This window comes from Bos javanicus, chromosome 18 (assembly GCF_032452875.1).
Source record: "Bos javanicus breed banteng chromosome 18, ARS-OSU_banteng_1.0, whole genome shotgun sequence".
NCBI lineage: Eukaryota > Metazoa > Chordata > Mammalia > Artiodactyla > Bovidae > Bos > Bos javanicus.
Window position 1 is genome coordinate 48,684,880 of NC_083885.1, and position 27,727 is coordinate 48,712,606.

The window sequence follows — 27,727 nt, forward strand, 5'->3', positions numbered from 1 at the left end:
AGATCGCCTGGAGGAGGGAAATGCTACCCACTCCAGTATTCTGGCTTGGAGAATTCCATGGACTGTATAGTCCATGGGGTCGCAAAGAGTCGACACAACTGTGCGACTTTCCCTTTCTAAGTCCTCCCTTGGCTTCCTTGGTGCCTCCAGCCGCCTGCCAATGCAGGAATTGCGGTTTCAATCTAGGGTCGGAAGATCCCCGGAGGAGGACACGGCAACCCACTCCAGTATTCTTGCCAGGGAAATCGCATGGACAGAAAAGCCTGACAGGCTATAGTCCGTGGGGTCGCAAAGAGTCGGACACGACCGAGCGATTGAGCACATATACACACACATACACAAGCCATCCCTTGGCGCCCTCGTGTAACAGATCCCCCAATCGGTTCGTCTGCAATCAGGTCCCTTGGGGACCCCAGGTGAGTGAATTTCAGGCTCCCCGCGCGCACCCCCAGCTTCTTGTCTCTCCCCAGCTTCCCCCACCTCCAGGCGGCTGCAGGTGGCTCGTGCGGGGAGGGGTTCGGAAGCAAATCGAACTTCACCTGCCTCCTAGACTTCTGGCATGCGGGTCTGGACAGGCTCCAGCCCTTTGTGCCCCGGGTCAGAAGCGCACTGGAGCGCCAGCCTCACCGCGGAGGAGACGCTGGACGCGAAGGGCGGGTCTGCCATGTCGAGTGGGTCCACACACTTCGTCCTTCCGGGCTCACCCGAAGGCCGCGAGCGTCCCACCCCCAACCCAGTCTTACCAGAGATTCTATGGGAAAGGGGGAGCTGGGTCCCTGCAGACGCCCAGTCTCCCTCCACTGCTCCCACCCCGCGACCTCCAGGTTGGGATTATCTGGATTCAGGGGTTCTCTGGGCCGCCACTGAAGGGCTCTGGTGGGGGCCGGGAGTAGTCAGGGCCACACGATCACCCCCAACCCTCTCAGCGAGGCGCTCGCAGCTGCCGGGGTTGTCACCTGCGGATGGAGCCGGGAGGGTGCAGTGTGCCAGCCGCGCACGGAGGGCTGGGCCGGGTTCTGGGAAAGTCCGGGGCCGCGCCTCTTGGCGGGATGCACCCAGCTTCCGTATCCATGGAAGATGTAAGAGACGTGGGTTCTGATCCTTGGGTTGGGAAAATCCCCTGGCCTAGTCCAGTACTCTTGCCTGGAAAATCCCATGGATGGAGGAGCCTGGTACGCTGCAGTCCACGGGGTCGCCAAGAGTCGGACACGACTGAGCGACTTCACTTTCACTCTTCACTTTCATGTATTGGAGAAGGAAATGGCAACCCACTCCAGTGTTCTTGCCTGGAGAATCCCAGGGACGGGGGAGCCTGGTGGGCTGCCGTCTATGGGGTCGCACAGAGTCGGACACGACTGAAGTGACTTAGCAGCAGCAGCAGGAAATGGTAACCCACTCCAGTGTTCTTGCCTGGAAAATTCCATGTCCGCTACAGAAGTTTAAAACTTGCTGAGCCTCGGCTTAAGAACAGAGGCTCAGCAAGCTGGAACTGGTTCCCGACTGAACCTGGGGTGGTGGGAAGACCAGCCGTGCTGCGTGGGGCTTCAGCCTTTTCTGGACCCATTTTTCTGCCCCTTGAGACCCTTCGGCTGAAGTCACCCCACCCCAGGTTCAGCTCTTGAGAGTGTGTCTCTGGATGAATCGTGGAATGAAGGCTCCCCTCTCCCAGTGGAAGACCCGGGAAAGTCTGAATTCCCCTGGTCCCCTGGGCTCATTTTTGTTGTTGTTGTTGCTGTTTTTTGTTTTTGCCTGTTCAAGGATATATTCCTGCTGTGCTTAGTTGCTCTGTCGTGTCAGACTCTGTGACCCCACGGACTGTAGCCTGCCAGACTTCCCTGTCCATGGGGATTCTCCAGGCAAGAATACAGGAGTGGGTTGCCATGCCCTCCTCTAGGGGATCTTCCCAACCCCGGGATCGAATTCAGGTCTCCCACATTGCAGGCATTCTTTACCGTCTGAGCTACCAGAGACATGTACACACACGCACGCACGCACACACACACACAGCAGATCTGGTGGCTCAGATGGTAAAGAATCTGCCTGCAACACAAGATACCCGGACTTGATCCCTGGGTCAGGAAGATCCCCTGGAGGAGGAAATGGCAACCCACTCCAGGATTCTTGCCTGGAGAATCCCATGGACAGAGGAGCCTGGCGGGCTCCAGTCCATGGGGTCACAAAGAGTTGGACACCACTGAGCAACTAAGCTCACATGTACCCACATACACTTATGGTACAAATTCCCAGGTTTGCAGTGAAAAGTAGTCATTGGCACCATGGTAAATGCGGTTGGGGTCTTCAGAACAGATGATAGTTATTCATCCATGTAGATTTCCTGATTTTCACTGTGGCCTTACAGTGGACATGCAAGAGAATGTTCTTGTTTGTGTGGAAATACACAGTGAAGTATTTGAAGGCGATCAGGCAGCATATTGGCAACTACCACTCAAATGCGTATAGGAAAAAAAATGTTTGTATGGTGCTTACAACTTTCTGTGTTTGTCATTTCAAAACAGAAAAATATAAATATATAAAACATGCAGATGAAAGTCCTCCTTTATAAGAATAAACTTCTGTTACCAGTGTCTTCATTTCTTGTGTTTCTTTCTAAAACTCTGTACTTCTTTTTTAAAAAATATGTTTTATTATTTACCTTTTTAATGTATATAAATATTTTATTATTTATCTACTTTTGGGCTGTGCTGGGTCTTCATTGCTGCTCTCTAGTTGTGGGGAGTGGGGCCACTCTCAAGTTGCGGGGCTCGGGCTACGCCAGTTGTGGTGGCTTCTCTCATGGACGATGGGCTCTGGGGCGCGTGGGCTTCAGTATTTGTGGCACACCAGCCCGGTTGTCCCTTGGCACGTGGAATCTTCCCAGACCAGGGGTGGAACCAGTGTCCCCTGCATTACAAGGCAGATTCTTAACCACTGGACCACCAAGGAAGTCCTCTCTATACTCCTAAACTCATGCATATGCAGTTTTCTCGCCCCTCCCTGCATAAAATTGAGCTCTCCACCTACTCACCTTGCTTTTGTCACTTAGCAATATACATGTGTTTGGGGTTTTTTGTCTTTTTTTTTTTTTTTGTCTTTGCCATGCCTCTGGGCATGCAGGATGTTAGTTCCCTGACCAAGGATAGAATCCCTGCCCCGCTGCTGTGAACCCGCCAAGTCCTAACCACTGGAGCTCTAGGAAATTCCCTACATGTGTATCTTTGATGTGTATATTTGATGTCAGTTCAGTTCAGTCGCTCAGTTGTGTCCGACTGTTTGCGACCCCATGAATCGCAGCACGCCAGGCCTCCCTGTCCATCACCAACTCCGGAGTTCACCCAGACCCACGTCCATTGAGTCAGTGATGCCCTCCAGCCATCTCATCCTCTGTCGTCCCCTTCTCCTCCTGCCCCCAATCCCTCCCAGCGTCAGAGTCTTTTCCAATGAGTCAACTCTGTGCATGAGGTGGCCAAAGTACTGGAGTTTCAGCTTTAGCATCATTCCTTCCAAAGAAATCCCAGGGCTGATCTCCTTCAGAATGGACTGGTTGGATCTCCTTGCAGTCCAAGGGACTCTCAAGAGTCTTCTTCAACACAAGAGTTCAAAAGCATCAATTCTTTGGTGCTCAGCCTTCTTCACAGTCCAACTCTCACATCCATACAAGCTAAGCTAAGTCACTTCAGTCGTGTCCGACTCTGTGCGACCCCATAGACAGCAGCCCACAAGGCTCCCCCGTCCCTGGGATTCTCCAGGCAAGAACACTGGAGTGGGTTGCCATTTCCTTCTCCAATGCATGAAAGTAAAAAGTGAAAGCGAAGCCGCTCAGTCGTATCCGACCCCCCGCGACCCCATGGACTGCAGCCTACCAGGCTCCTCCATCCATGGGCTCTCCAGGCAAGAGTACTGGAGTAGGGTGCCACACATCCATACATGACCACAGGAAAAACCATAGCCTTGACTAGACGGACCTTTGTTGGCAAAGTAATGTCTCTGATTTTCAATATGCTATCTAGGTTGGTCATAACTTTCCTTCCAAGGAGTAAGCGTCTTTTAATTTCATGGCCGCAGTCACCATCTGCAGTGATTTTGGAGCCCAGAAAAATAAAGTCTGACACTGTTTCCACTGTTTCCCCATCTATTTCCCATGAAGTGATGGGACCAGATGCCATGATCTTCGTTTTCTGAATGTTGAGCTTTAAGCCAACTTTTTCTCTCTCCACTTTCACTTCCTACGTTCTTCTTTGTCTCTAGTAAAATTTTTTTAACATCTATTGCACTGATACCAATTTTGTCCTCACTCTCTTATGCTTACTGTTTTCCTGGTATTTTTCTTATCCTTTTACTTTCAACTTTTTTTATGTCTAAAAAGTTAGATCTAAAGTACAAATAAGCATATGCTTGGGTCTGACTTTCTTATTCAGGCTGACAGTGTATTATTATCTATTGCTTCATAACAAATTATCCCATTAACGTCATAAAATAACGCATACTTATTGTCTTACTGTTTCTGAAGTTTGGAGTCCAGGAGTGGCTTAACTAGGTGGTTGGGGTGCTGAGTTTTCATGAAGCTACAATCTATCAGTGAAGTTTCTATCATCCGAAAGATGTTTTGGCAAACTATGGCAGTGGGCTAAATCCACCCAATGCCTGTTTTTGTAAGAGTCACAATCTGAGAATGATTTCCACACTTTAAAATAGCTGGAAAAAAGTGAAAAAAAAAAAGAAGAAATTTTCATAACCCTGAAAATGATGTGAAATACACATTTCCGTGTCCATAAATAGTTTTCCTGGGACATAGTCATGCTCTTTCATTTATGTATTGCCTGTTGGCTGCTTTTGCGCTTCACCAGTGGATTTCAGGACTTTTTCAGGTCACCCACAACGCCTAAAGGGTTTACTATGTGGCTTGGCAGCTTAGCAGTAAAGAATCTGCCTGCCAGTGCAGGAGACTCTGGTTTGAATCTGGGTTGGGATGATCTCCTAGAGAGGGAAATGGCAACCCACTCCAGTGTCCTTGCCTGGAAAATCCCATGGACAGAGGATCTTGGCCAGCTGCAGTCCATGGGGTGGCAAAGAGTTGGACACGACTTAGTAACTAAACAACACACAACAACATTATAGAAAAAGTTTGCAATCCCTATTCTAAAGGCTTGACTGGGATTGGAGGAGCTTCTCCAAAGAGGGCTTACACATATGAGTGCTGGCAGGAGTTTCAGTCTCGTGTCACATGAACACTTACCCAGGACTGTTCAAGAAGTTCCTGACTCCTCCGAGAGGAGGGATAGAAAAGTGTCAGCAATAGAACAAGCCAAGACAGAAGCTGCAGTGTCTCATAACCCTGTTTGTACCATGAGTTCTGCTGTATTTTCCTAGTCATTTATAGCAACGCTGGTAGTTTGGGAGGTGTTCACACAAGGGTGTGAGTATCCTTGGAGGCCACTTCGGAAGCTGACTACCACAGATGATCTCTGACTTTAGATTGGAATGTTTATGTCATTCACATTTGATGTCATGATCGATATGGTTGGCTTCATGGCTGCCATTTTGTTGTCCGTTTTCACTCGCTGTGACTCATTCACCACCTTCTCCTGTGTTAAACAACTTTTAGTATACTATTTAAATTCCTCTGTTGATTTTTTTAAAAAATCTATATATTTTGAAAGCTGGTTTTTAAATGGTCACTCTAGGGATGACAATATTTACACTGTAAATTATCACAGTCAACTTTAGGTTAATACATATTGAATCACAGTAAAATATAGCAGACTTGTTCCAACATATCTCCATTTCCCACCTTATTTTGTGCTACTGTTGTTCCATCACATCCATATATGTTATACACTCTACAACATAGTGTTATAATTTCCACTTTTACAATCACATTTTTAAATAAAAAAAAAACTTTGATTTTTAAAAATGTTTACCCACATATTTATAATTTCTAGGATTCTTCATTTGTTTCTTCCTGTGGATTTGATGTCATTTTCTTTCAAAGTGAAGGACTTTCTTTAGCATTTCCAACAGGGTAGATCAGCTCACAATGAATTCTTGATTTTTGTCTACCTGAGAATGTCTTTCTTTTGCCTTCAGTTTTGTTTTTTTTAATATTTACTTAGCTATTTCATCATTTTGGGCTGTGTTGGGTCTCAGCTGTGGTATGCGGGATCTCCCTGTGGCCTGCAGGACCCTTTGCTGCAGCACGCTGGTTTCTCTGTAGTTGTGGCAAATGGGTTACAGAGTGCTCTGTGGTGTGGCCCGTGGGCTTAGCTGCCCTGGGCATGTGAGAATTTAGTTCCCCAACCAGGGATTGAACTCTCATCCTCTGCATTGGCAGTTGAGGATTCTCAACCACTGGACCACCGGGGAAGTCCCTTGCCTTCAGTTTTAAAATGTAGTTTTGTTGAATATAGAATTATTGACAGTTTTCCTTTCTTTAGCACTCTGAATAAATCATTCAACTGCATTCTGACCTCCATTGTTTCTGTGAACAGTTAGTTCTTTCTGTAAACACATGCTGTTCCCCTGTTTGTGTTGAGCTGTTTTTCACTTGCAGCTTTCAAAACTGTCCTTGTCATTTTTCCTTCTTCCTGCAGTTTGACTATGTTGGGTCTAGGTAAGGATCTCTTTGTATTTATCCTACTTGCAGTACATTGAGCTTCTTAGATCTAGAATCTAATATCTTCCATAAAATTGGGTAAGTCTGTAGCCATTATTTCTTCAGACATTTTGCAGCAGTGATACAAAATCAGACATGACCTCCCCAGCTCTTTGGGGGCCCCTCTCCCTAAGCCCCTCTAGGCTCATGTCTGATGTGTATCTCCATGGTCATTCCTAGGCAGTGACTGTTCAGTGTGACAAGAGAGAGTCCAGAAGGAGGAGCCTCAGACTGGAGGTGCCCAGGTCATCCCTCCTCCCTTCCTGACCCCTCCTAGCATCCATCCAGGGTCTGAGGAACATCTTTGATCAGAGTCTGACAAATCCATAGAATCATCTGAAGAACTAAATGAACATACTGATGCCTGGGACCTGCTACTGATATACCAGGCTGGAACATATGGAATGATTGACATTTAAGCACTTTTAAACCTACAAAAATGGTATTTTTATATAGTTTAATCTAATCAAGGTCTGGGTTGGGATCAGATATCAATATTTTTTAAAAACTCCCCAGGAGATTGCAACATAGAACTATTTGAGAACTAGACTAGGTGAATGAATGAGACAATAAACTGAATGAGCAACTGAGTGGGCACTGACAAATAACTGGACATGAGAACAAGCAAGTGAGTAAGTCAAATTATAAGGGAATAAATGGATGCAAGAAAGTATAAATAAATGAATTACTAAATCAACACAAAGGTGATGATAAAGGGATGTCTGAATAAATGGCAGATGGTTAGTGGACATATGAAGAGATAAATGGGTGCATAAACAGTTAGGAATTAATCATGAAGAGATGAATGGATGAATGGATAGATATAAATGGAGAAATGAATGGATGACTGGATGGAGAGGTGAATGGACAAATGGATGGATGGATGGATGTGCTGTAAGGCAGAGAATTGCATGGACAAATGAAGGAGTGAAGAGATGAATGGATGAATGAAATTTGGATGTAAGGATGGCTGAATGGATAGACATATGGACTAATAAATGAGTAAATAGATGCTTGAATAGATGGAAGGTGAAGGATTGGATGATGAGTGGATGAACAGAGAGCTGAATGGATAAAGGGAAAGGAAGATTGACAGATGAGTGAATGAATGGTTGGATATTTAGGTGGATGGATGAACATATGCTTGCATGACTGTTTAGAAATATTGCTGGATGATGAAAGAGGTGGAGAGATGAATGGATGGGTGGATGGATGAAGGGTTGGATGAAAAGATGGCTGAACAGATGGATAAATGGACTAGCGAGTGGCTAGATGTTTAGATGTTGAATAGATCTATGGACTTTTGGTTAGATGGATATAGTGGTGGATGGGACAACAGGTTATGTTGCCCTAATGGTCCAGGAGCACGTGACAAGAATGAAGCCAGAACACGAAATCTGGTGCAATGGGTCAGGGGACCTGCAGCCTCTATTGGACTGAGGGGCAGAGTCCACTCTGAGTTCATCTTTTATTCCTAATTGCAGACTACAAGGCTTTCTCAGATCTTATCCTTCTCAAGACACGTTATGTTAATCATGTACTTCTAAACATAATGAACTACACTGACTTAGTCCAGATCTCCTTGTGCTTATCCCAGGCCGTTCCCTTCTGGGCTAGTCTCGGGAACAATTAGCAAGTGCTTAGGCAGTGTTCATGCCTGGCGCCAACCCGGTGTTTCAGGGTCCATGTTTTCATGATCCCAGTCATACTCCCTTCTGGGTCTGGCCTTGGAGTTTGTAACAAGGTGATAATTCTTAAGAAAAACATGAAAGATAGTCATTAACATAAAAACATAATATGTTGTTTTTTCAGGTGCTATTTCTGTGAAATTTCTCAAGGCTGTAAAAGTACATTATTAGGAATTCCCACTACAAGACTACACAGTGGTTGAGCATGGGAACCAGACCACCTCGATTTGAATCCTGGTTCTGCCATTTAAGGACTCTGTGACGTTAGGCAGTGAACTTCATTTTTCTTTGCCTGTTTCATCATTTACACATGGAAGATATTAATAGTTCCTACCTACTGGCATTGTGAGGAGTGAATGGGTTGATACACTCAAAGGCCTAGGTTTATTATGATGAGAAGATGGATGACCAGATGACTGGATGGCTGAATCAAAAAGAAAGAGACAATGAGGGAAGTGAATGGAGTCACATACATTCATGAGACACCCTCAGACATTTTATTAGGGGCTTAGAAAGGGTCCACCTAAAAATCCAACCATTCCTCTGTGTTCCCAAGGGTTATGGCCCCAGGAATAGATCAGATCTGGACGTAGGACAAGGTGACATCACCATGGATCTCCACCAAGTCCACCCTCTGGAAGGCTGAGAGGCGATGGGAGAAGTCGAAGAGGTGCTTGCCATCGGCATACACCTTGAAGCGATCTGCACCACAACGAACAGACAGCTGCAGGGAGAAGGGCAGGTATGAGGCCAGGGCCAGGACAGACGCTTCAGAGGGAAGCAGGGAAAGAAACCCCAGACTCACATCAAAGAACTGTCCAGGACCAAATGGGTTGTAGGAGACCTTCCTCTCCTCAGATCCCCAAGAGCCATTCAGAAAGCTGTTCCGAACCACAGCGCCCTCGGTCATGCGGGGGTTAATGTGCAGAGCCACGTCCCCAGAGGATCCCACCTTGAAGTTGATGACAAAGCTGGGGCAGAGAGGAAGGCAGGAGTAAGGTGGGGGTATGGGAGGGGGGCTGGGGGAGCACCTTGCTCCCCAAGGAAAGAGGGAACTGGGGCCTGGACTCCGGGGTCTCCAATGGAGGAGGGGGTTAGGGGTTCAGACTCCTAGGTTTGAGCGATGATGGTGACAGAGATTTCACACCTCAATCTAGATTCTGTACCTCTTGGCTGTAGGGGGTATGTAGCCCTTGATAATGATGGTTCTTCGAGCTATGAGCCCCCCTTGCAGTCTCCCATTAAATGGCACGGGCTGTGGAAAGAAAACACAACACCCCAACATCTCTCAGGTCCCCAGAAGCCAGAGGCAGGGACGAATTTTCAGAGAGGAGCATTCACTTATCCTGGGAAACGCTCCAAACCTCCAAGCCCCACCGACTCCGACCACCAATTCTACCCTCTCCCCACCCACCTCCTGTCCCAAATGTGCTCTGCCCGTTCTGTTTCCAAACTTCTCAGGTCTCCCAGTGGTTCAGGACCTCCCACTCCTGTTTTCCCACAAACTGCCCACCACAGAACCCTAAACTCCTGCCAGAGACCTTACCGGGTTGAAGGCTGGGGGTCCCTCCATGGTCTGTGAAGTGAGGAAGAGGAGATACTATTCTGTAATATTCGACAAAAATTAGGGCACACCTATGGCATACAGGGGCAGTCCCTGATGGCTCAGAGGTAAAGAATCCACCTGCCAATGCAGGAGATGTGGGTTCAGTCCCTGAGTTGGGAAGTTCGCCCAGAGAAGGAAATGGCAACCCACTCCAGTATTCTTGCCTGGAGAATCCCATGGACAGAGGAGCCTGGCGGGCTACAGTCTATGGGGTCACAAACAGTCAGACACGACTGAGCGACTAAACGACAACAACAGCTACTACATGCAGGCATATCTCTAGGTGCTGGATTAATACAACTGGGATCCAATCTGACCACCCCCAACTCTTGCCACCCAACACCCAAATGGCCATACACTGTCCCACTTACAGGCAGTCTGCTTTGTTGTTGATAGTACTGTCCGGGACTCTACATGGATAGAAGGAAGACATGAGTGATGAGAGGCTGGGGGCCCCAGGGCCTCCTCAGCCACTGAACCCCCACCTCGAGGGGAAGTCCATCACCCACCAGCAGGTACTTACTGGATACGCCTGAGCAGACATGGGCATCTGTGGAGAGAGGAGAAGGAGGCAATGAGGGGGGCCCCAGGGCCTCCTCAGCCACTGAACCCACACCTCGAGGGGAAGTCCATCACCCACCAGCAGGTACTTACTGGGTATGCCTGAGCAGGCATGGGCATCTGTGGAGAGAGGAGAAGGAGGCAATGAGGGGGGCCCCAAACTAGGGCCTGGAAGGTGTCAAGGATGTCTGCCCCAGGGCAACCCGCCACCACCATCCATGGGAACTCTGGGTGTGCCCAGATGGCTCATTCATGGCAAGGAACTCATCAAGTTTAGGGATCTTCAGTGCACCTCTCCCCACCCCTCTAGGACAAGGCTGATACCTGCCCCCTCCTGGCTTCCTGCTGTCCCAGGACCCTCATCCACTCCTCACCTCCCTCCTCAATCCAGGAGTCCCGCAATAAAGTGAGCATCCTCAGAACACCTCCCAAGCCCACATAACACTCTGCTCACCTCATCACCAACCACGATTTGCCCCTCACTCTGCGTGACCACCCTGAGGCAACCAGGGGTGCTTTTACCAGCCAAGTTCCCATCTCTCCCCTGTCTGTCTCAGGCATTTTCAGTCTGTGTGAGACTCTCTCTTTCTCAGTCTCTGGCTCTCCCTGCCTTTGTTTCTCTCTCACTTGCCCTCACCTTCTCAACTGTGGCTTCTTGTGCCCAGAAAACCTTTTCCCCCATCTAGACAATTTTTATTTACCCTTTCTCTCTGTTTCTAATGAACTCCTTTCTGCCTTGACTTCTGTGTTAAGCCAGTTTTAAAAAATAGCTTCATTTTTTTTTTTTCTCCTGCCTGTATTGTGCATTTGGTGGGATCTTAGTTCCCTGACCAGGGATCGAACCCAATTGCTCAGCAGTGAAAGAACAAAGTCATAATCCCTGGACCACCAGGGAATTTCCATTTTTTTTTTTTTAAGATACATTGATGAGGGAATTCCCTCATTTTTGGCAGTGAGGCCAAAAATAAATAAATAAAAACTAAAAAAATAATACAATACATTGATGGAGCGCAAGAGTAAAATGAGGTTACCCTAGGCCTGAGGTTACCTATGGATGAAGACATTCCTCACTGGGGAGGCAGAGTGGTTTGATCTGTGCCTCTGCCAATTACAAGCTCCAAGACCTTGGGCAAGTTACTTAAGCTCTCTGTGCCTCAGTTCCCACATCTGTAGAATGGGGCTGATGATCGTCAGAGAGTACTTTCCCCTGGGAGGGACTGGGGGACTCACAGGTTGGGAAGCGGAGAGCCCTCAGCTAAACGACATGCCAGGGGTATGGAGTTTGAGCTGCTCCAAGTGGTGCTGCTGGGAGGGTTCTAGTGCCTGTATTTTGGTGGCCAATCGTTCACTATGGACCTGGGAGTGGGTTTCCTGGTCACTGGGTCTGTGCTTTCTGACTCAGCTCACACACCTATGTCTCCTTCAGAAAGTCCTTCCTTAACACCCTGCAGGGAATTCCCTGATGGTCCAGAGGTTGGGAGTCTGCACTTTCATCACCAAGGGCCAGGGTTCAATCGCTGGTCAGGGAACAAGGCTCTTGTAAGCCAAGTGGCACAGCCAAAAAAATAAGTGAAAATAAACAAAATGATGGTGTAGAAAATGGTTCAAATACCTTAGAAAAAGAAAGACTCTCCAAATCCCCTGTATACCTCCCACCCCCGCACTGACCACCTGTGGCCACCACCATCTGGCAACAGAGCCATCTTCCCAGTAGATTGTCTTGGTTGCCGCTGGGTCCATGGAATCACCCAGCAGTGGGTCTGGCACAGAGAAAGTGCCCAGGAAATAAGTAAACCTGGGCACGAATTAAGGAAGGAAACAAGCAGACAGGAGAGAGAGACACCACACACCTGGTTTGAGGGAGGCTGGCCTCCAATGAAGTTAATTGATTGAAGCATCAGGTCGCCATCCACATGCAGGTGGGTGACCATCTGCAGCGGGATCCGGTGCTTAAACTCATAGAAGGGAGTCCCATTCACCACCACCTGGAGGGCAGGGGTAAGGTCAGAGTCGGCACCCATGACCTTGGGAAGGCAGAAACAGGAAGCAGGCAATAGGGAGCTTTTTGACATGGGGTCAAAACAAAAATATTTATGAATGAAATTATATGATATCTAGGATTTGCAGTTAAATGATAGGGGAGGGGAAGTGGCAGGTAGAGATGGGAGCAGACAGACCTGGAGTTGACAGCTATCAGCCCTGGCCCAGGAGAGGAGGGTTTCCCACAATTCGGTGCTTCCTTTTGCGTGTGTTTGGGCTTTCCTAGTGGCTCAGAAGTTAAAGAGTCTGCCTGAAATGGGGGACACCTGGGTTCGACGCCTGGGTCAGGAAGATCCCCTGAGGAGAAGGGCAACCCACTCCAGTATTCTTGCCTGGAGAATTTCAGGGACAGAGGAGCCTGGCGGGCTGCAGTCCATGGGGTGGCAAAGAGTTGGATACGCCTGAAGCGACTAACACAAATCTCAATCTCACAAGAACACAGAGGGGCAAGATGATAAACGCGAAACATGTCAGAAGGGTCTCCACGGTGGAGGAATGGGAATAAGAAAAAGAGATGAGAGAATTTGTATTTAAAAAGTTCTAAATGAAAAAAAAATTAAAAGAAAAAGAATTGGCTAATAGGCAGGAAAGAAGGAAAAGAAAAGAAAAAAGGGAGGAGGGAGGGGAAAGGGAGAGAGGGACAAAGAAGAAAGAAACGGCGGGTGGGAAGGAGTAAGGGAAGAAAGGCAGGCAGGCAGGCAGGCAGGAAGAAAGGAAGAAAAGGAGGGAGGGAGGAGCGGGGCGGGGAGGCCCCGCCCCCACGGCTCTGACCTTGAAGTGCTCCGTCATGACCATGAACACCAGCTCGAAGGCCGCGCCCTTGCGGAAGGGCATGCTCATTTTCTTCTCCTCCTTGCCCCACGAGCCGTTCTGCTTCGAGTTCAAGACCACCTTATCCCAGCCATCAAAGCGGGGATTGAAGTGGAAGGCGACGTCTGCCCCTTGGCCCTGCCCCACCTCGAAGTTCACAAAGAACCTGGCGGGACACGGAGGGCTGTACCCCTGGCCGCACTCCAAGGGGCAGTTTCCCATCGCTACCCCGTCGCTTACTCCCTGTCCTTATGAGAAATCCTTCCCCCACCCAGTTTCAAATAGGACCAGCCCTGGGACTCCTGCGTTTGCCCCGACAAACTTGAATCTATCAGTTCAAGTCTCTTTATCCCCGTCCCCAGTTCCTGAAGCCCATTCCCCAGGTGCAGCCAGAGGGACTCTCAAGTTCAGTTCAGTTGCTCAGTCCTGTCCAACTCTTTGCGACCCCATGGACTGCTGCATGCCAGGCTTCCCTGTCCATCACCAACTCCTGGAGCTTGCTCAAACTCATGTCCATGGAGTCAGTGATGCCATCCAACCATCTCATTCTCTGTCGTCCGGAAGACCCAAATCCGAGCACTTTCCACAGCTCATTTCACATCAGCATCCCACAAATTACCGCAAGGGTGCCTTACACACCTGCCTCAGGACTTTGCACTCAGATACACCTCAGACACACCCCAGACTCCCTCCCTCACCTCCTTCAGGTCTTTGCTGAAAAGTTCCCTTCCCTGGCCACCTTATTTAATGGGACAATGCCACATCCTCTCCCCCACATCTGTTTCCCATCTCTCTTCTCTCCTTATTTGTCTCCATAGCATTTATCACCATTTGCCAAATTGTATATTTGAGTTAAATTTATTTTTTATCCATCTCCTCTACTAGGATGTCAGCTCCAGGGATCTTTGTCCTGTTGACTGCTCTGTTCCCAGCGTCTAGGCACAGAGTGGGCGCTCAGCGGATGTATAAAAAATGAACAAAGAAACGACGATCCTATTTTAAAGCCATAAAAAAAATCTAAGATATTTGGCAAAACTAATACAATTATGTAAAGTTTAAAAATAAAATAAAATTAAAAAAAAAAATCTAAGGACTTCTCTGATGGCCCAGTGGTTGGGACTCTGCCTGCCAGTGAAGGGGACACGGGTTCAATCCCCGGTCTGGGAAGATTCCACATGTGCCAGGGCGACTAAGCTCGTGAGCAGCAACTACTGAGGCCATGCATCACAACTATTAAGCCCGAGCTCTAGAGCCTGTGTTTCACATCAAGCTAAGCTACCACAAAAAGAAGCCCGCACACTGCCACTAGAGAGTAATGCCCCCTCACTGCAACTAGAGAAAAGCCTGTATGCAGCAATGAAGACCCTGGGCAGCCAAAAGTAAATAAATTAATAAAATAACATTTTTTTAAAAGCTAAGTTATTGTAGCACTGATTATACTACTTTACACATTTTACACATTGAATCCTCAAAACTCATTTTACAGATGAGAAAGTAAAATACACAGAGCTTTCCCAGTCACACTGTTGGTAAGTGACAGATCTGGGATGTGAACTCAAGTGGACCAGTTCTGAGCCCATGATCTTAATTCATGCTATCATACCCATCAATTCCAATCCAGTGTTCCAAGTTTGGGGCCACCTGTCATAGTGAGTCTCCCTGACACCTCCCAGTCCCGAGGGTCCCCCTCTTGATCTGATCACCAAACCCTGGACTCCCCAGACCAGGGCTGGTCTTTGGCCATCCGATGCAGTGACATAGAGTCCTCTTCTCAGCCAGGGTGGAGGAAGGGAAGTAGGCCTCCTGCATTTGGGCTGGAAGCCCCGTTTGTAGTCACCCCCTTCTCTCCCCACTTCCTCCTTTGCTCGCCTGGCACAGGTGAGGGTCTTACCTCTTCATGTGCTCGCTAGCCACTCCTTGGATGTAAATGGACATTCCAACTCTGAGACCTCCTGGGATGGGGTTGTGGTAGGGCAGCGTCTGCAGATGGGGTCGGGTGAGGGGCCTCAAAGGTCATCTCCCTATTGCAGCCCTTACCACTTATTCAGAAGCCCCTCCAGCCCCACTCCATTAAGCAAGGGAGAGGAAACCAAAGTGGGAGGGATCAGTGAGATGAAGAGAGCTGAGTTAGAGATGGAAGCAAATAGCCTGAGAGTCAGAGTGGGAGTAAGTCAGGCTCCAGGGTCACTACTGGGTAAATCAGCCCCAAGGGTCACAGATGGGTGCCTCTGAGGCTCAGGATGAGGATAAATTGGTGCGTGGAGGTCCGGGTGGAGCTAACCCCGGGGTTAGGGTATCTCACCGGGTTGTAGGTGGGCTGATAGCCTGGTGCAGGGACAAAGGCCATCTTTAGAGGCTGGGCTGGTGACTTCTCCTGTGAGAAAAGCTGCAGGAGTCGTGAATGGTGGCAGCTAGCAGGTGGTGGGTGGCTCTTATAGCTGAGGATAAGGGTGTGGCTGGCAGGGCAGGGTCCATGGTGGGGTCTCTCTTCTGCACATCCCAGGCTCCCTTCTCTTACCAGCCTCACTAGTGACCAACCAGCATCCAGATCACTGGGGCCACACCTGGTGCAACTCAGCTCAGAGCCGCTCTAGGCTCTTTTGTAAAGAGGAAGTGCTGGTGAACTTTGGCCCTTATCAGAGCCCATAAAACCTGACTGGCCCTTTGTTAGCAGAGGGAAGGTGAGGCCAGGAGGGTTGGGCAGGGCAAGGCTAAAAGGAGTGGGTCAGAACAGATGGGCAATGAAAAAAGTGAAAGCAGGGAGGACCTGGGCACTCTTGGTACCCCCAGGAACTGTGAAAAGACCTAAATTTATTGCTTGCCCACTGCATGGCTCTACTATGTACATTATATTGTGTATGTAGTGGTTTAGATCACCAACTTCTGGAGCCAGAAGCTCTGGGTTGAATTCCTTCCTCTGCCATTTCTTGGCTTTGATCTTGGGTCAGTGCCTTCACTTCAATTTGCCCATTTGCCTGTCTGTTAAATGGGAGAATATTAATAGTATCAACCTCAGAGAGTCCTTGAAAGTAGTCACTAAATTAATAAATATGCAGAATAGGATGTGGTATATACAAGACACCAAAGTAATGCTAAAATACTCAAAGACAGAGGGAAAATAATACTTTGCTCTCTTTCCAAACATAAATCCAGGAGGTTAGTTGTTTTTTTTTTAATTAATTTTTTTGGCAGTGCCACCAGGCTTGTATGATCTTAGCTCCCTGACCAGGGACTGAACCCTGGGCCACCGCAGTGAAAGAGCCTAGTCCTAATTCCCCAGGAGGTTGAGATTACCTATGGAAAACTCGAAACCTAAAGAAGTGAGGCAGTTGGCCCAAGAGTGTGTAGCAGCTGACTCCTAGCCACACTCCAGCACCAGATCCTACTATGTTCTGTGGTGAGTGGGTACCAGGCAGGGTAGACTCTGCCCTTAAGCATAAAGCAGGCAGGGAGACCATCTGTAGCCTCATCAACCTAAAGGGAATCACATGACTTTCTACCAGGCCTGGCCTGCCCACCAACACTCTGAATGGTCATCATCTGCACAGCTCCCGTTCCCAATTGGTCAAATCTCTATTCCCAACATTCAACACAACCGTGGTCCTTAGAGCCCCCAGGATCATTGATCTACCTACTCTTTCTGCCTCGCCTCTCTTTCCAACAAGGACACCGGGTTCTTTACATTGCTTTCTTGTTCGTGGGGCAAAGATAAGGCAGGAAGAAATGTGTCATAAAGATAAAAACTGGAAGACTTGAGAAGACAGCAAGCTGGACCATCTTTATGAATCCTCCCTTCCCGTGAATGAGAACATGCAGGCAGGAGGCAGGGCAAAGCCAGACCCCTGTGTCAAGACCTGGGATGACAGGCCTCTCAGAGCTTAGAGAAGGAGACGGTCTTCAGATCCTTCTTCTCTATTGCGGCCTGGACAGACTTCATGATGTCTTTTGTTTGTAGCATGCTCATGTTCCAGGATTTCTGGATAAAGATGGCAGCCGGTAATAGAAAGAATACAGGAAGATTTTCGTTGGACCAATGAAAAATAGGAGGGAGATAGCAGCGAGCCAATCAGAGGACAAGGCCTGTAAATGGCCGCTGGGTCCTGATTGGTCACTCAGGGAATCAGAGATGGGTGTGACTGGTTGGATGGAGAGTCTCACCATATAGTTGAGGCTCTCCATCACCGAATGGTCGCGGGAGTAGATCAGGTTGATTTTTGTGCTCTGCACCGCCACGGGGCTCTTGCTGGAAATCTCAGCTGCCAAGGTGAAAGCCGCATCAAGCATGCTCTCCTTGTCTGGGAAGAGCCGGCTGAGGATGAAAGGAATAGGAAATCAGGCAATCTGAGAAGAGCTCTCCTCTCCCTCCCATGGATGAAGAAGTGACCAATCGCAGTAGAAAGTGGAAGACAGCACTGGTGAAATGGACCAATCGGAGCAAGGCAGTAGACTCCAGACCATCCACAGAGAGGAGGCCACTTGGAATCCATGAGTTAAGGTGCATGGGAATCCAGGGAGCCCCACCCAAGTCTGCCTGTCCCTGAATTCTTATCCAGCACAGGCCTCAGCCCTTACCTGACCAGTCCACTCTCCAGGGCCTCGTCAGCCATCATCTTGCGGGCAGTGTAGGCCAGCTCGTTGACCAGGCTGCAAGAGGGCAGGACATGCAAGAGGATGGCATCCGGTTTAGGAGATGCTCTGCTGTCCCCTTCCCCAGGTTCCTCTCACCCACCTCTGGTTCCCGATGACTTTGGGCAGTCGCTGCAGGGTTCCCACATCTGCCGCCAAACCTACGTCCACCTCCTGGGGGAAGCCATAGTGTTAGTGCTTGGTTTCTGCCCAGTATTGTCCCCACTGCAGCCTCAATGCCAGCGAAACTCTGCATTTACCTCAGAGTCCCAGCACACTCTCACCTCGGAGACGCCCCTCCCAGACACCCCTTTTCATTCCCATCCACAGACTTTTGCCCATATAGGTTCCTTCGCTCTAGAATATAGCCCACCTTCCAACTCCTCTGTCCTCCCAACTCTTTGAAGTCAGCTGCATCTATCTCCAGGAAAAGCCTTGCCCTGACCCCCTCCATCCATGAGCTCCATCCTGCCTCCCACCCACTCCAGCACTGACTTGAGCAAAACCCCCACCCTCTTCCCCTCCCCCACACCTTGACTCACTCTTGACCTCACATTGACTCCCTGACCTCCCCTTGATGTCCTCAATGGCCAAGTTTTACTTTTTAAGATTCAATTCTAACTCTTCCATGAAGCCATAGAGGCTCACTCCCACCCCCTTTAGCTTGCTCCGTCCCTGCTCTGACCCGGCTCTGCCACTCATTTCTCAGCCCTCAGTAGGACCCAAGGGAGCAGAAGCTTGGGAGAATGGCTCACCTTCACCTGGAAGAAAGAATCCCGGGTACTGTATCGGATGTCACAGGCAGTGATGAGATCCACTCCTGGGAAGTAGAGGCCAGAGACAATGAACAACCACAGGACTGACCCACACCCATTCCCAGAGTGGGGAGCAGGGGCTTGCACCTTGGGGCAAAGTCTAACTAGCAACAGATCTGGGGTGGGTGGGTTCAGACTCAACCTCCGCCAATGCAGCCTCCATGGATGGCGGCGATCACCGGCTTAGGGCACTGGAAGGGGACAGAAAGGGCAGGGTCAAGGCTGGTCCGGGAGCAGCAGGTCGGGGGGACACCCTGCTAGACTCCCAGAGTCACCTTCTCGATGACGCTGAAGGTCTCTTGGTATCTGGTGAGGAGGCTATGGAGGTGCCAGCTGATGCGGGCACTGTCGTCACCTGCGGGCTGAAGGAGGTCTGAAGCCATGTCCATAAGGTCGATACCTGGTGGGGAGATGTGGGGAGGCTCACCTAGCCTCCCAGGCCCTACCCATTGCCCCAACTAGAGGTCATAGGCCAGGCAAACCACCACAGTGGAGAAAGCAACTCACACAGGACTTCTGGAGGGGTCGCATTTGGGGTGTGAAGGGCAATACAAGTTAACACGTATTGAGTCTCTGCTCACTTAAGCCTCACAGTGATCCTCTAAGGTAGGTCCTATTACTACCTCCATTTTATCGGGGGAGAAACTAAGGCACAGGGAGCTTAAAGCAGTTGCCCAAGGTCACCCTGGCTTGTGAGCAGTGGAACTGAGATTTCAAACCCAGAGCCATGCAGCTGGCTCTGGGCGGTAAAGAATCTGCCTTCAATGCCGGAGACCTGGGTTTGATCCCTGGGTCGGGAAGATCCCCTGGAGAAGGAAATGGCAACCCACTCCAGTATTCTTGCTGGAAAATCCCATGGACAGAAGGGCTGGCTCCTCTGTGGACTGGGCTACAGTCTATGGGATCTCAAAGAGTTGGACATGACTTGAGCAACTAACACTAATTTCGTCAAAGGTGGTAATGTTTCCTAAGACAGGGAGGTCAGAAATGGAGCAGTCTTTGTCACTCCAACCTTAAGACAATCCCAAGTTCGACCTTTTCCTCCACTGACCTGCTCCCACATTCTGTTCCTCACACACAGCCTCAGGGCCCTTGTGATCACCTCAGGGCCCTCTCTTCTTCCCATCCATCCATCCCTCTCATATAGAACAAAATGCGGGGTCTTATACCAGGACCTTACCAACTCTGCACAAGCACCATTTCTAACCTATTCCACTGGGCACGCAGGCCTCCACCAGCTGTTACAACAACGTGACACATTCCCTTCCTGGGGCCTTCATGCCTATTCCTCCCTCTGCCTAGAGCAGCCTTTCCCCAGCAATGGTCTCAAGACAGACTCCATCACACTGTTCAAGCCACAGGGCAAAGTCCACCTCCTCAGGGAGGCCCTCCTCCCCACCCTGGCTCGATAGCTGCCTGTCACCCTTCACCTCCTTTGCCGTGCCTCCCACATTGCCCTCTTGTTATCACATAATTGTGTGCCTGTCTCCCTCTCTAGGATGTGAGATCCATGAGCAGAGGAGCTTGTCAGCTACACACACACACATACACATGCACAGGCATGTGCGTGCACGCAAGGCGTTTGGCTTTTTGCCTCCCACTCTATCCCTGTGCCTAACACAGCTTAGTACACAGCAGGTGCTTCATCAATGAACAACACAGACAACAAGCTCTGCCCGCAGGGGGCTGCTCTTCTCGGGGGAAACAAACAAATGAGAAAATTCATTTTGTCCAGTGGAGAAAAGTACTAAAAAAATTAAAGGAGGGAAATGGAATGGAGTGTGAGTGTGTGTGTGTGTGTGCACGCACGTACGTGCCCATGTGCACAGGCATACGCCATGTGCAGTGAGGGCTGTTGCAGTATTAACTGGGGTTGTCAGGGACCCTCTCACTGAAACGGTGACATATGAGTAAAGATCTGAAGGACCAGAGGGAGGAAACTGTACAGATATCTGGGATAAGACAGTTCTCAATGTTAGGGACAGCCAGTGCAGAGGCCCTAGGGTGGGAGTGCCCCTGGTGTCTGCGTGAGGACCATGGAGGAGGCCAGCGTAGTGGAGCAGAGTGAGCAAGGAGAGTAGGAAGAGCCAAGGATAGAGAGGTGACAGAGGCAGATTCTGTGGGGCCTCGTGGGCCAAAAGGAGGACTTGGCTTTGACTCTGAGTGAGATGGAGCTACAGGATGGTTCTGAGCAGAATTTTCTTCTTCCTGAGGTTAATCATTCTCATTTTTCACTTGTCTGAACAGTGCAATTTGACAAAGCTGGAAAAATCAGTCCCACATTTGGCCACACCCCTGACCCTCTATAGCTTTGTGGCCTCTGCAGCTTGTTTAAATGAGCGAGAACAGAGGAGTGTTGACTTGGTAGAGCTGAATTTGTGCAAGTTAAATATGAGTAGGATATAACCCCAATTATCCTTCAAATAAAAATAAAATAGGGTTTCCCTGGTGGCTCAGTGGTAAAGAATCTGTCTGCCAATGCAGGTGAGATGGGTTTGATCCCTGGGCAGGAAGATCCCACATGCTGTGGAGTGACTAAACCAGGGCACCCCAACTACTGAACCTGCACTCTAGAACTCAGGAGCTGCAACGACTGAAGCCCTTGCACTCTAGAGCCCGTGCTCCGCAACAAGAGAAGCCATCACAATGAGAAGCCCTCATACAACAGCTAGAGAGTGGCCCCTGCTCGCCACAACTAGAGAAAAGCCCTTGCAGCAATGAAGACCCAGAACAGCCCAAAATAAATAAATACAATAAAATTATTTAAAAAAAAAAAAAAAGAACTCTGTGTGACCTCAGCCAGGTCACTCCATTCTCTGGGTCTTGGGTTTCTGCTCTGAAAATTGAGGCTAAAACCCTCCCTAGAGCTCATGGGGCTGCAAGGATTCAAGAGACAGAGCTCATGGCGCTTTGAGCAGTGCCTGGCATGTAATGGCATCACAATAGGTCCTATTGTTATACATTCCATCTCTGCCAAGGCCAGAACCACCTGCATCAGTCTGTAGGCATCTGCTGGCTTCCACACCAGGTCCAAGAAGCTTGTATGACTCAGTGGGAACCACGCTTACTCCCAGAACAAGCTCAGCTCGGCAACTTGCGACACCTCCTCCCACGGGCTTTGCTGGTTTATCTGCCCTACTTGGATCTGCAGACATGGGTGGTTGTCTGCAACCCCTTGGAATAAAGGGCCCCAGACCATGGTATGAGGTCTTTCCCTTCCAGAGCCAGAACTCATTTTTGAGGAGTCTCTCATCTCGTTCCCCGGGAACCTCTAAATGTTTCAGATCTCATTCACTGTCATAATTAAGTTATTCATCATCATCAAGAATAACAGCTACATCAATAAAAGTTTCACATGAATTAACATTTGGTGCCTATTAACTCATTTAATCCTCGATGCAACCTGATGAGGGCGGTGATGAGTTGCTAAGTTGTGTCCAACTCTTTGCGACCCCATGGACTGTAGCCTGCCAGGCTCCTCTGTCTGTGGGATTTCTCAGGCAAGAATACTGGAGTGGGTTGCCATGTCCTTCTCCAGGGGATCTTCCTAACACAGGGATCGAACCTGTGTCTCCTGCCTGGCAGGTGGATTCTTTACCACTGCACCCATGGGTGCTCATAGCATCGCCATTGTCTTCAGATCAGAAGCTCACAGAGAGGTGAAGGTGTGTGGAGATGGCAGGGGTGGGAGGTGGCTGGCTACTGGGCCAGGAATACTCTGAATCAGCTTGCCACACACCTGAGCCATAGTCACTTAGTGGTGAAGGGCAAGGATTCTGCAGCCAGGCAGCCCACATTCAAAAATCCTAACAATAAGGACTGGGCACACTTCTTCCTCTCTGTGGGTCTCAGTTTCCTCATCTATCAAATGGGGATGATGACTGAGCTTGTCTCATAGGGCTGTGGTGAGAATTAATTAACATGTGTAAAGTGCTCAGAGACACTCCACAAATGTAAATAAGTCTGGACTATTTTTTTTTTAATTAGCAGTTTCATTCAATCTTTAAAACTGCTAATTAAACTAAATGTCTTCTTTCTGGCCTTCAGGTTGAAAATGGAACAAAATGGGCACAATCAACTGAGAGCTGAAAGATGAGGACCTCTGGCCAGGCACAGCTAGAGATGAACCCTCATCCTGCACTTCATCAGCATGAGGGGTCAGAAAACAGGCTGCTTCCTATTTCAAGGTCGGGGTCACCCAGGAAGGGGGCTGACACTGGAGTGACCTCGCAGAATGTTGAATGGATGAACAAAGAAATGAAGAACAGAAAAAGGAAACAAGGGACATGCAAAGATGTTACAGAGAAATAGAACAGAAAGAAAGAGAGGAAACACAAAGAAATACATTGTTTAATGTCCAGTCTTCCCCACTGAAGGAGGGGCAGGGCCTGGGGCTATCTCAGTCGCCACTGGGTCCCCAGCACTGGGCTGCGCCCTGTGCAGAAATCAGTGTATGTGATCCCTCACTTCTGGCATGGAGCCTCCCACAGATGCCAACTATGTGCCCTAGATGAACAAGGTCCAATTACCTGAGGGTACCAAGCAGATTCTTCTAGAAGGAACCAGTCAAGTGAGTTACCTGTTTTTTTTTTTTTAATTTAACCTGAGTACAGGGTGAAGTTGTGCCTGAAGAACCATAGGACAGAGTCCAGGGGGACCTCAACTGATGGAAAATGAAGGGGTAAAATTCCAGAAAGCAGACAGCCAGAGAGGAGAGCCCCAGATTCTGTGTATAAGCTCTGCCCAAATCTCTATAACAAGAGACCCATGAACCAGACCTACAGCCCAGCAAAGAGATTTAAAAACTGATACCAACGTAGCTGCTAAAACAGGAAATTCAGCACTCTGGAATTATGTAATAGGATCTAGAATTTCCATATCATTTTCTTCCATAGTCCAACATCCAGGATACATGCAATCCAACCTTACTCCAAAAACAAAGAAACAGGAAAATGAGACTCATTTTTTTTTCAGGAGAAAAGGTAATAAACAGAGATTGACCCCAAGGTGGCCCCGATGTTGGGATCAGGAGACAGGATTTTAAAAACAGCCATTGTAACCATGCTGAATGACGCAAAGAAAAATATGATTGTGATGAATAAAAAGATATGAAACTTCAGCAGAAGAATGGAAACTATAAAAAAAAAAAAAAGGAAACTAAGATACAGGCATATCTCATGTTACTGTGCTCTGCAGTATTGGGTTTTTTACACCTTGAAATTAAAAAAAAAAATCACTAGATGGGTTTAACAGCAGAAGAGAGAAGACAAAGGAGACGATGAACCTGATCGATGGAAATTATCCAACCTGATGAATAGACTTGTGGGACAATCAAAAGACCCAATAGACATGAACAGAAAATCAGTTCATGTAGGTTCAAAATTAACTGCACAAAAACATGTATTTAAGAAAAAAAGGTCTTGGCCACTTCATGTGCAGCTGGCAGGATCTTAGTTCCCCAACCAGGGACTGAACCTGGGCCCCTGCAGTGAAAGCACCAAATCCTAACATTGGACTTGATACGGAATTCCCAGAAAGCATGTAATTATCACAACACATTTTATTGACACCCAAAAAAAGACTGAGAGGTCAAGGGCCTTCATCAAGGCCATAGATTCAGCGTGAAAACCCAGACTTTAGAGCCCGTGATCCTGTCTTTTGTTGGACTAATTTCTACATTTGAAAATGATTTAAGCAGACCTTCCCCAAGTAAAAGGTGGCACTAGTGGTAAAGAACCCGCCTCCCAGTGCAGGAGACATATGAGACATGGGTTTGATCCCTGGGTCAGAAAGATCCCCTGGAGAAGGGCACAGCCACTCACTCCAGTATGCTTTCCTGGAGAATCCCCATGGACAGAGGAGCCTGGTGGGCTACAGTCCATGGGTTGCAAAGAGTCAGACAACTGAAGCGACTTAGCATGCATATAAAGCAGAATTTAGAAGCTGCTTAAAACCCTAATTATGAAGCATTATTCTACTCCCAGGAGCAGGGGAGACTGGCAGGGGTGGATGTGGAGAGCAGCTGCTACCTGAACTGAACATTTTTCCTGCACCAGAGATCACCACCACACGACAGTCAGAATCTTCTGCAATCTTGTTGAAGCATACCACCATTTCTCTGCAGAAGGGGAAAGGAGGAAGGGCTGTGTCTGGGGTGGGAATCCCCTGCCCTCAGGCCCTCCCCTGCCCAGTGCCCCAGCCCCTGCCTCCTCGTGCAGGCAGGCCTCCAGGATCTGCAGGCCAGACCTCCAGAAGGCCTTGTTCATGGCATTTCTCTTCTCAGGCCGGTTTAGTTGCACATGCAGAACGTGTTTCTGGGCAGCTGTCACCCGAAGGGACTCATAGCTGTGGCCTGGGGCTTCTTCTGGGGACGCTTTGGAGGCTTCCTCTTGTGTAAAGGCACTCATTGGGCGAAGGTTGAGACCCAGGTTGCTGGAGGCTGTCAATCCTGGGGAGACAGAGGTAGGAAGTGCCTTTGATGACCCTGAATACGGGGCACAGCACCTTCAAAAGCAGAGGGTACACATCTCAGTTGACACTAGGTTGGGGGACACAGCCTATGAGAGGCCTCGGTTTAGGGGATACAGACTTTAAGAGGGGCTTCCCTGGTGGCTCACTCAGTAAAGAATCTGCCTGCAATGCAGGAGGACCAGGTTTGACCGCCCTGATTAGGAAGATCCCCTGGAAAAGAAATGGCAACCCACTCCTGTATTCTTGCCTGGGAAATCCCATGGACAGAGGAGCCTGGAAGGCTACAGTCCATGGTGTCACAAGAGTCAGACGCCACGGAGTGACTAAAGCACCACCACCACCAGACTTTAAGATTCAGGTGCACTTATCCGAGGCCTCAGCCTGAGGATCACTTCAGACCCATGACTGTGGTGCACGCTAAGTTGCTCTAGTCGTGAAGCAATCCTTTGGCCCTAGCCCATTCTTTGCAACCCTCTGGGCCATAGCCCGTTAGGCTCCTCTGTCCATGGGATTCTCCAGGCAAGAATACTGGAGTGGGTTGCCCTGCCCTTCTTCAGGGGACCTTCCCGACCCGGGAATCGAACCAGTGTCTCTTAAGTCTCCTGCATTGGCAGGCAGGTTCTTTACCACTAGCGCCACCCAGAAAGCCCTGTGATCATGGTACTCACCCCAGACTGAGTACACTGAGCTTGTCAGCGGCCCAACTGTAAGACATAAGCCCTTTGGATGGGGGCACATAGACCTGTGAGTTTAATAAGGGGTTCGAACCCTCGGTGACCCTGGACAGGCCTCTCTGTCCAACTGTCGCGATGACAGCACGACAGCTCAAAGGACCCCTCAAAGACCAAGAGGTGACTCACGCGGGATAAGCAAGTTGCCGAATCGCCGAACAGCCGCAAACGCTGCCGCCATTGCCACTGACTGGTGGTGTAAGGCGACGAGAGTAAGCGATGGGGGCGGGCACAAAAGGCCGCCATGCTTGGTGAGGGCATCGAAGCCCTAGGCTGACCGCGGAGACGGTCCCCCTTTCCGCCATCTTTATCAAGGGCAACCGGAAACAGTCTTCTAAGTTCGCCGGCCATTAGAGTGATTCCGCATGAAACCTTTAACCCAGTAGAAACCTGACCTAAGAAAACAGTTCACAGTGCTTTTGAACATTGTGTTCAAAGTTCACCACAGCTGTTTCATAAAGGAGAAACTGGAGACAACTGAATGTCCACGGGCATAATGGCGAAATAACTGCCAATCTCCAAGTTTGCAATCATGCGTTTGTATATAGCCGGGAGAAATATCAATAACCTCAGATATGCAGATGACACCACCTTTATGGCAGAAAGTGAAGAGGAACTAAAAAGCCTCTTGATGAAAGTGAAAGAGGAGAGTGAAAAAATTGGCTTAAAGCTTAACATTCAGAAAACTAAGATCATGGCATCTGGTCCCATCACTTCATGGGATATAGATGGGGAAACAGTGGAAACAAGTTGCAGACTTTATTTTGGGGGGCTCCAAAATTACTGCAGATGGTGACTGCAGCCATGAAATTAGAAGACGCTTACTCCTTGGAAGGAAAGTTATGACCAACCTAGATAGCATATTCAAAAGCAGAGACATTACTTTGGCAACAAAGGTCCGTCTAGTCAAGGCTATGGTTTTTCCAGTGGTCGTGTATGGATGTGAGAGTTGGACTGTGAAGAAAGCTGAGCGCCGAAGAATTGATGCTTTTGAACTGTGGTGTTGGAGAAGACTCTTGAGAGTCCCTTGGACTACAAGGAGGTCCAACCAGTCCATCCTAAAGGAGATCAGTCCTGGGTGTTCATTGGAAGGAATGATGCTAAAGCTGAAACTCCAGTACTTTGGCCACCTCATGTGAAGAGTTGACTCATTGGAAAAGACCCTGATGCAGGGAAGGATTGGGGGCAGGAAGAGAAGGGGACGACAGAGGATGAGATGGCTGGATGGCATCACCAACTCGATGGAGGTGAGTTTGAGTGAACTCCGGGAGTTGGTGATGGACAGGGAGGCCTGGCATGCTGTGATTCATGGGGTTGCAAAGAGTCTGACACGACTGAGCAACTGAACTGAACTGAAAAGGAAAAAACAGGTCCCACCAAAGTTATCCACATAAGGGAATGTGAATACAGACGGGCCAACGTTAAACTCTGTGTAATCTGAATTGCCCCACCACACCCAAAGAACCCGGTTCTCCTGCGTTGCAGGATTCTTTACCAACTGAGCCATCAGGGAAGCCCATCTTCAAGTCTGTATCTCCCTAAACCAAGGCCCCTAGTAGGCTGGTGGGGGTGGGGGTCTTACTATGTTACATCTACCTCCTCACTTGCTAGGGGTCATAATATTTTACATTTGTATGCAGATAAAACTGGCTGGGGAGAAGTCACTAGTTCAAGGTCTCTGAGCTTCAGGAGTGCTAAAGAGGGGATTTATATATACAGTAAGTACATGT

General features: G+C 48.8%; 2 protein-coding genes across 3 annotated transcripts; both read right to left on the reverse strand.

The window, feature by feature from the left end:
* Nucleotides 1-8,811: 8,811 nt before the first annotated feature.
* LGALS4 (galectin 4) lies at nucleotides 8,812-16,932 on the reverse strand. The gene is made up of 11 exons (XM_061388195.1): nucleotides 15,657-16,932; nucleotides 15,246-15,334; nucleotides 13,316-13,520; nucleotides 12,355-12,489; nucleotides 10,598-10,624; nucleotides 10,467-10,493; nucleotides 10,315-10,353; nucleotides 9,884-9,913; nucleotides 9,504-9,592; nucleotides 9,143-9,308; nucleotides 8,812-9,061 (listed from the first exon to the last, which is right to left on the reverse strand). Exons 1-11 carry the CDS (start codon nucleotides 15,699-15,701, stop codon nucleotides 8,915-8,917), a joined length of 999 nt encoding a protein of 332 aa, XP_061244179.1. The 5' UTR covers nucleotides 15,702-16,932; the 3' UTR covers nucleotides 8,812-8,914.
* Nucleotides 16,933-17,117: 185 nt separating this feature from the next.
* On the reverse strand, nucleotides 17,118-26,259 carry ECH1 (enoyl-CoA hydratase 1). Of its 2 annotated transcripts, XM_061388196.1 has the most exons (10): nucleotides 26,127-26,259; nucleotides 25,042-25,243; nucleotides 24,825-24,913; nucleotides 19,071-19,195; nucleotides 18,938-18,986; nucleotides 18,736-18,800; nucleotides 18,084-18,154; nucleotides 17,927-17,998; nucleotides 17,513-17,663; nucleotides 17,118-17,330 (listed from the first exon to the last, which is right to left on the reverse strand). In XM_061388196.1, exons 1-10 carry the CDS (start codon nucleotides 26,176-26,178, stop codon nucleotides 17,226-17,228), a joined length of 981 nt encoding a protein of 326 aa, XP_061244180.1. In that variant the 5' UTR covers nucleotides 26,179-26,259; the 3' UTR covers nucleotides 17,118-17,225. The 2 variants fall into 2 exon arrangements, with proteins under 2 accessions (XP_061244180.1, XP_061244181.1); XM_061388197.1 differs by lacking the exons at nucleotides 18,938-18,986; nucleotides 19,071-19,195.
* Between the last annotated feature and the right edge of the window lie 1,468 nt (nucleotides 26,260-27,727).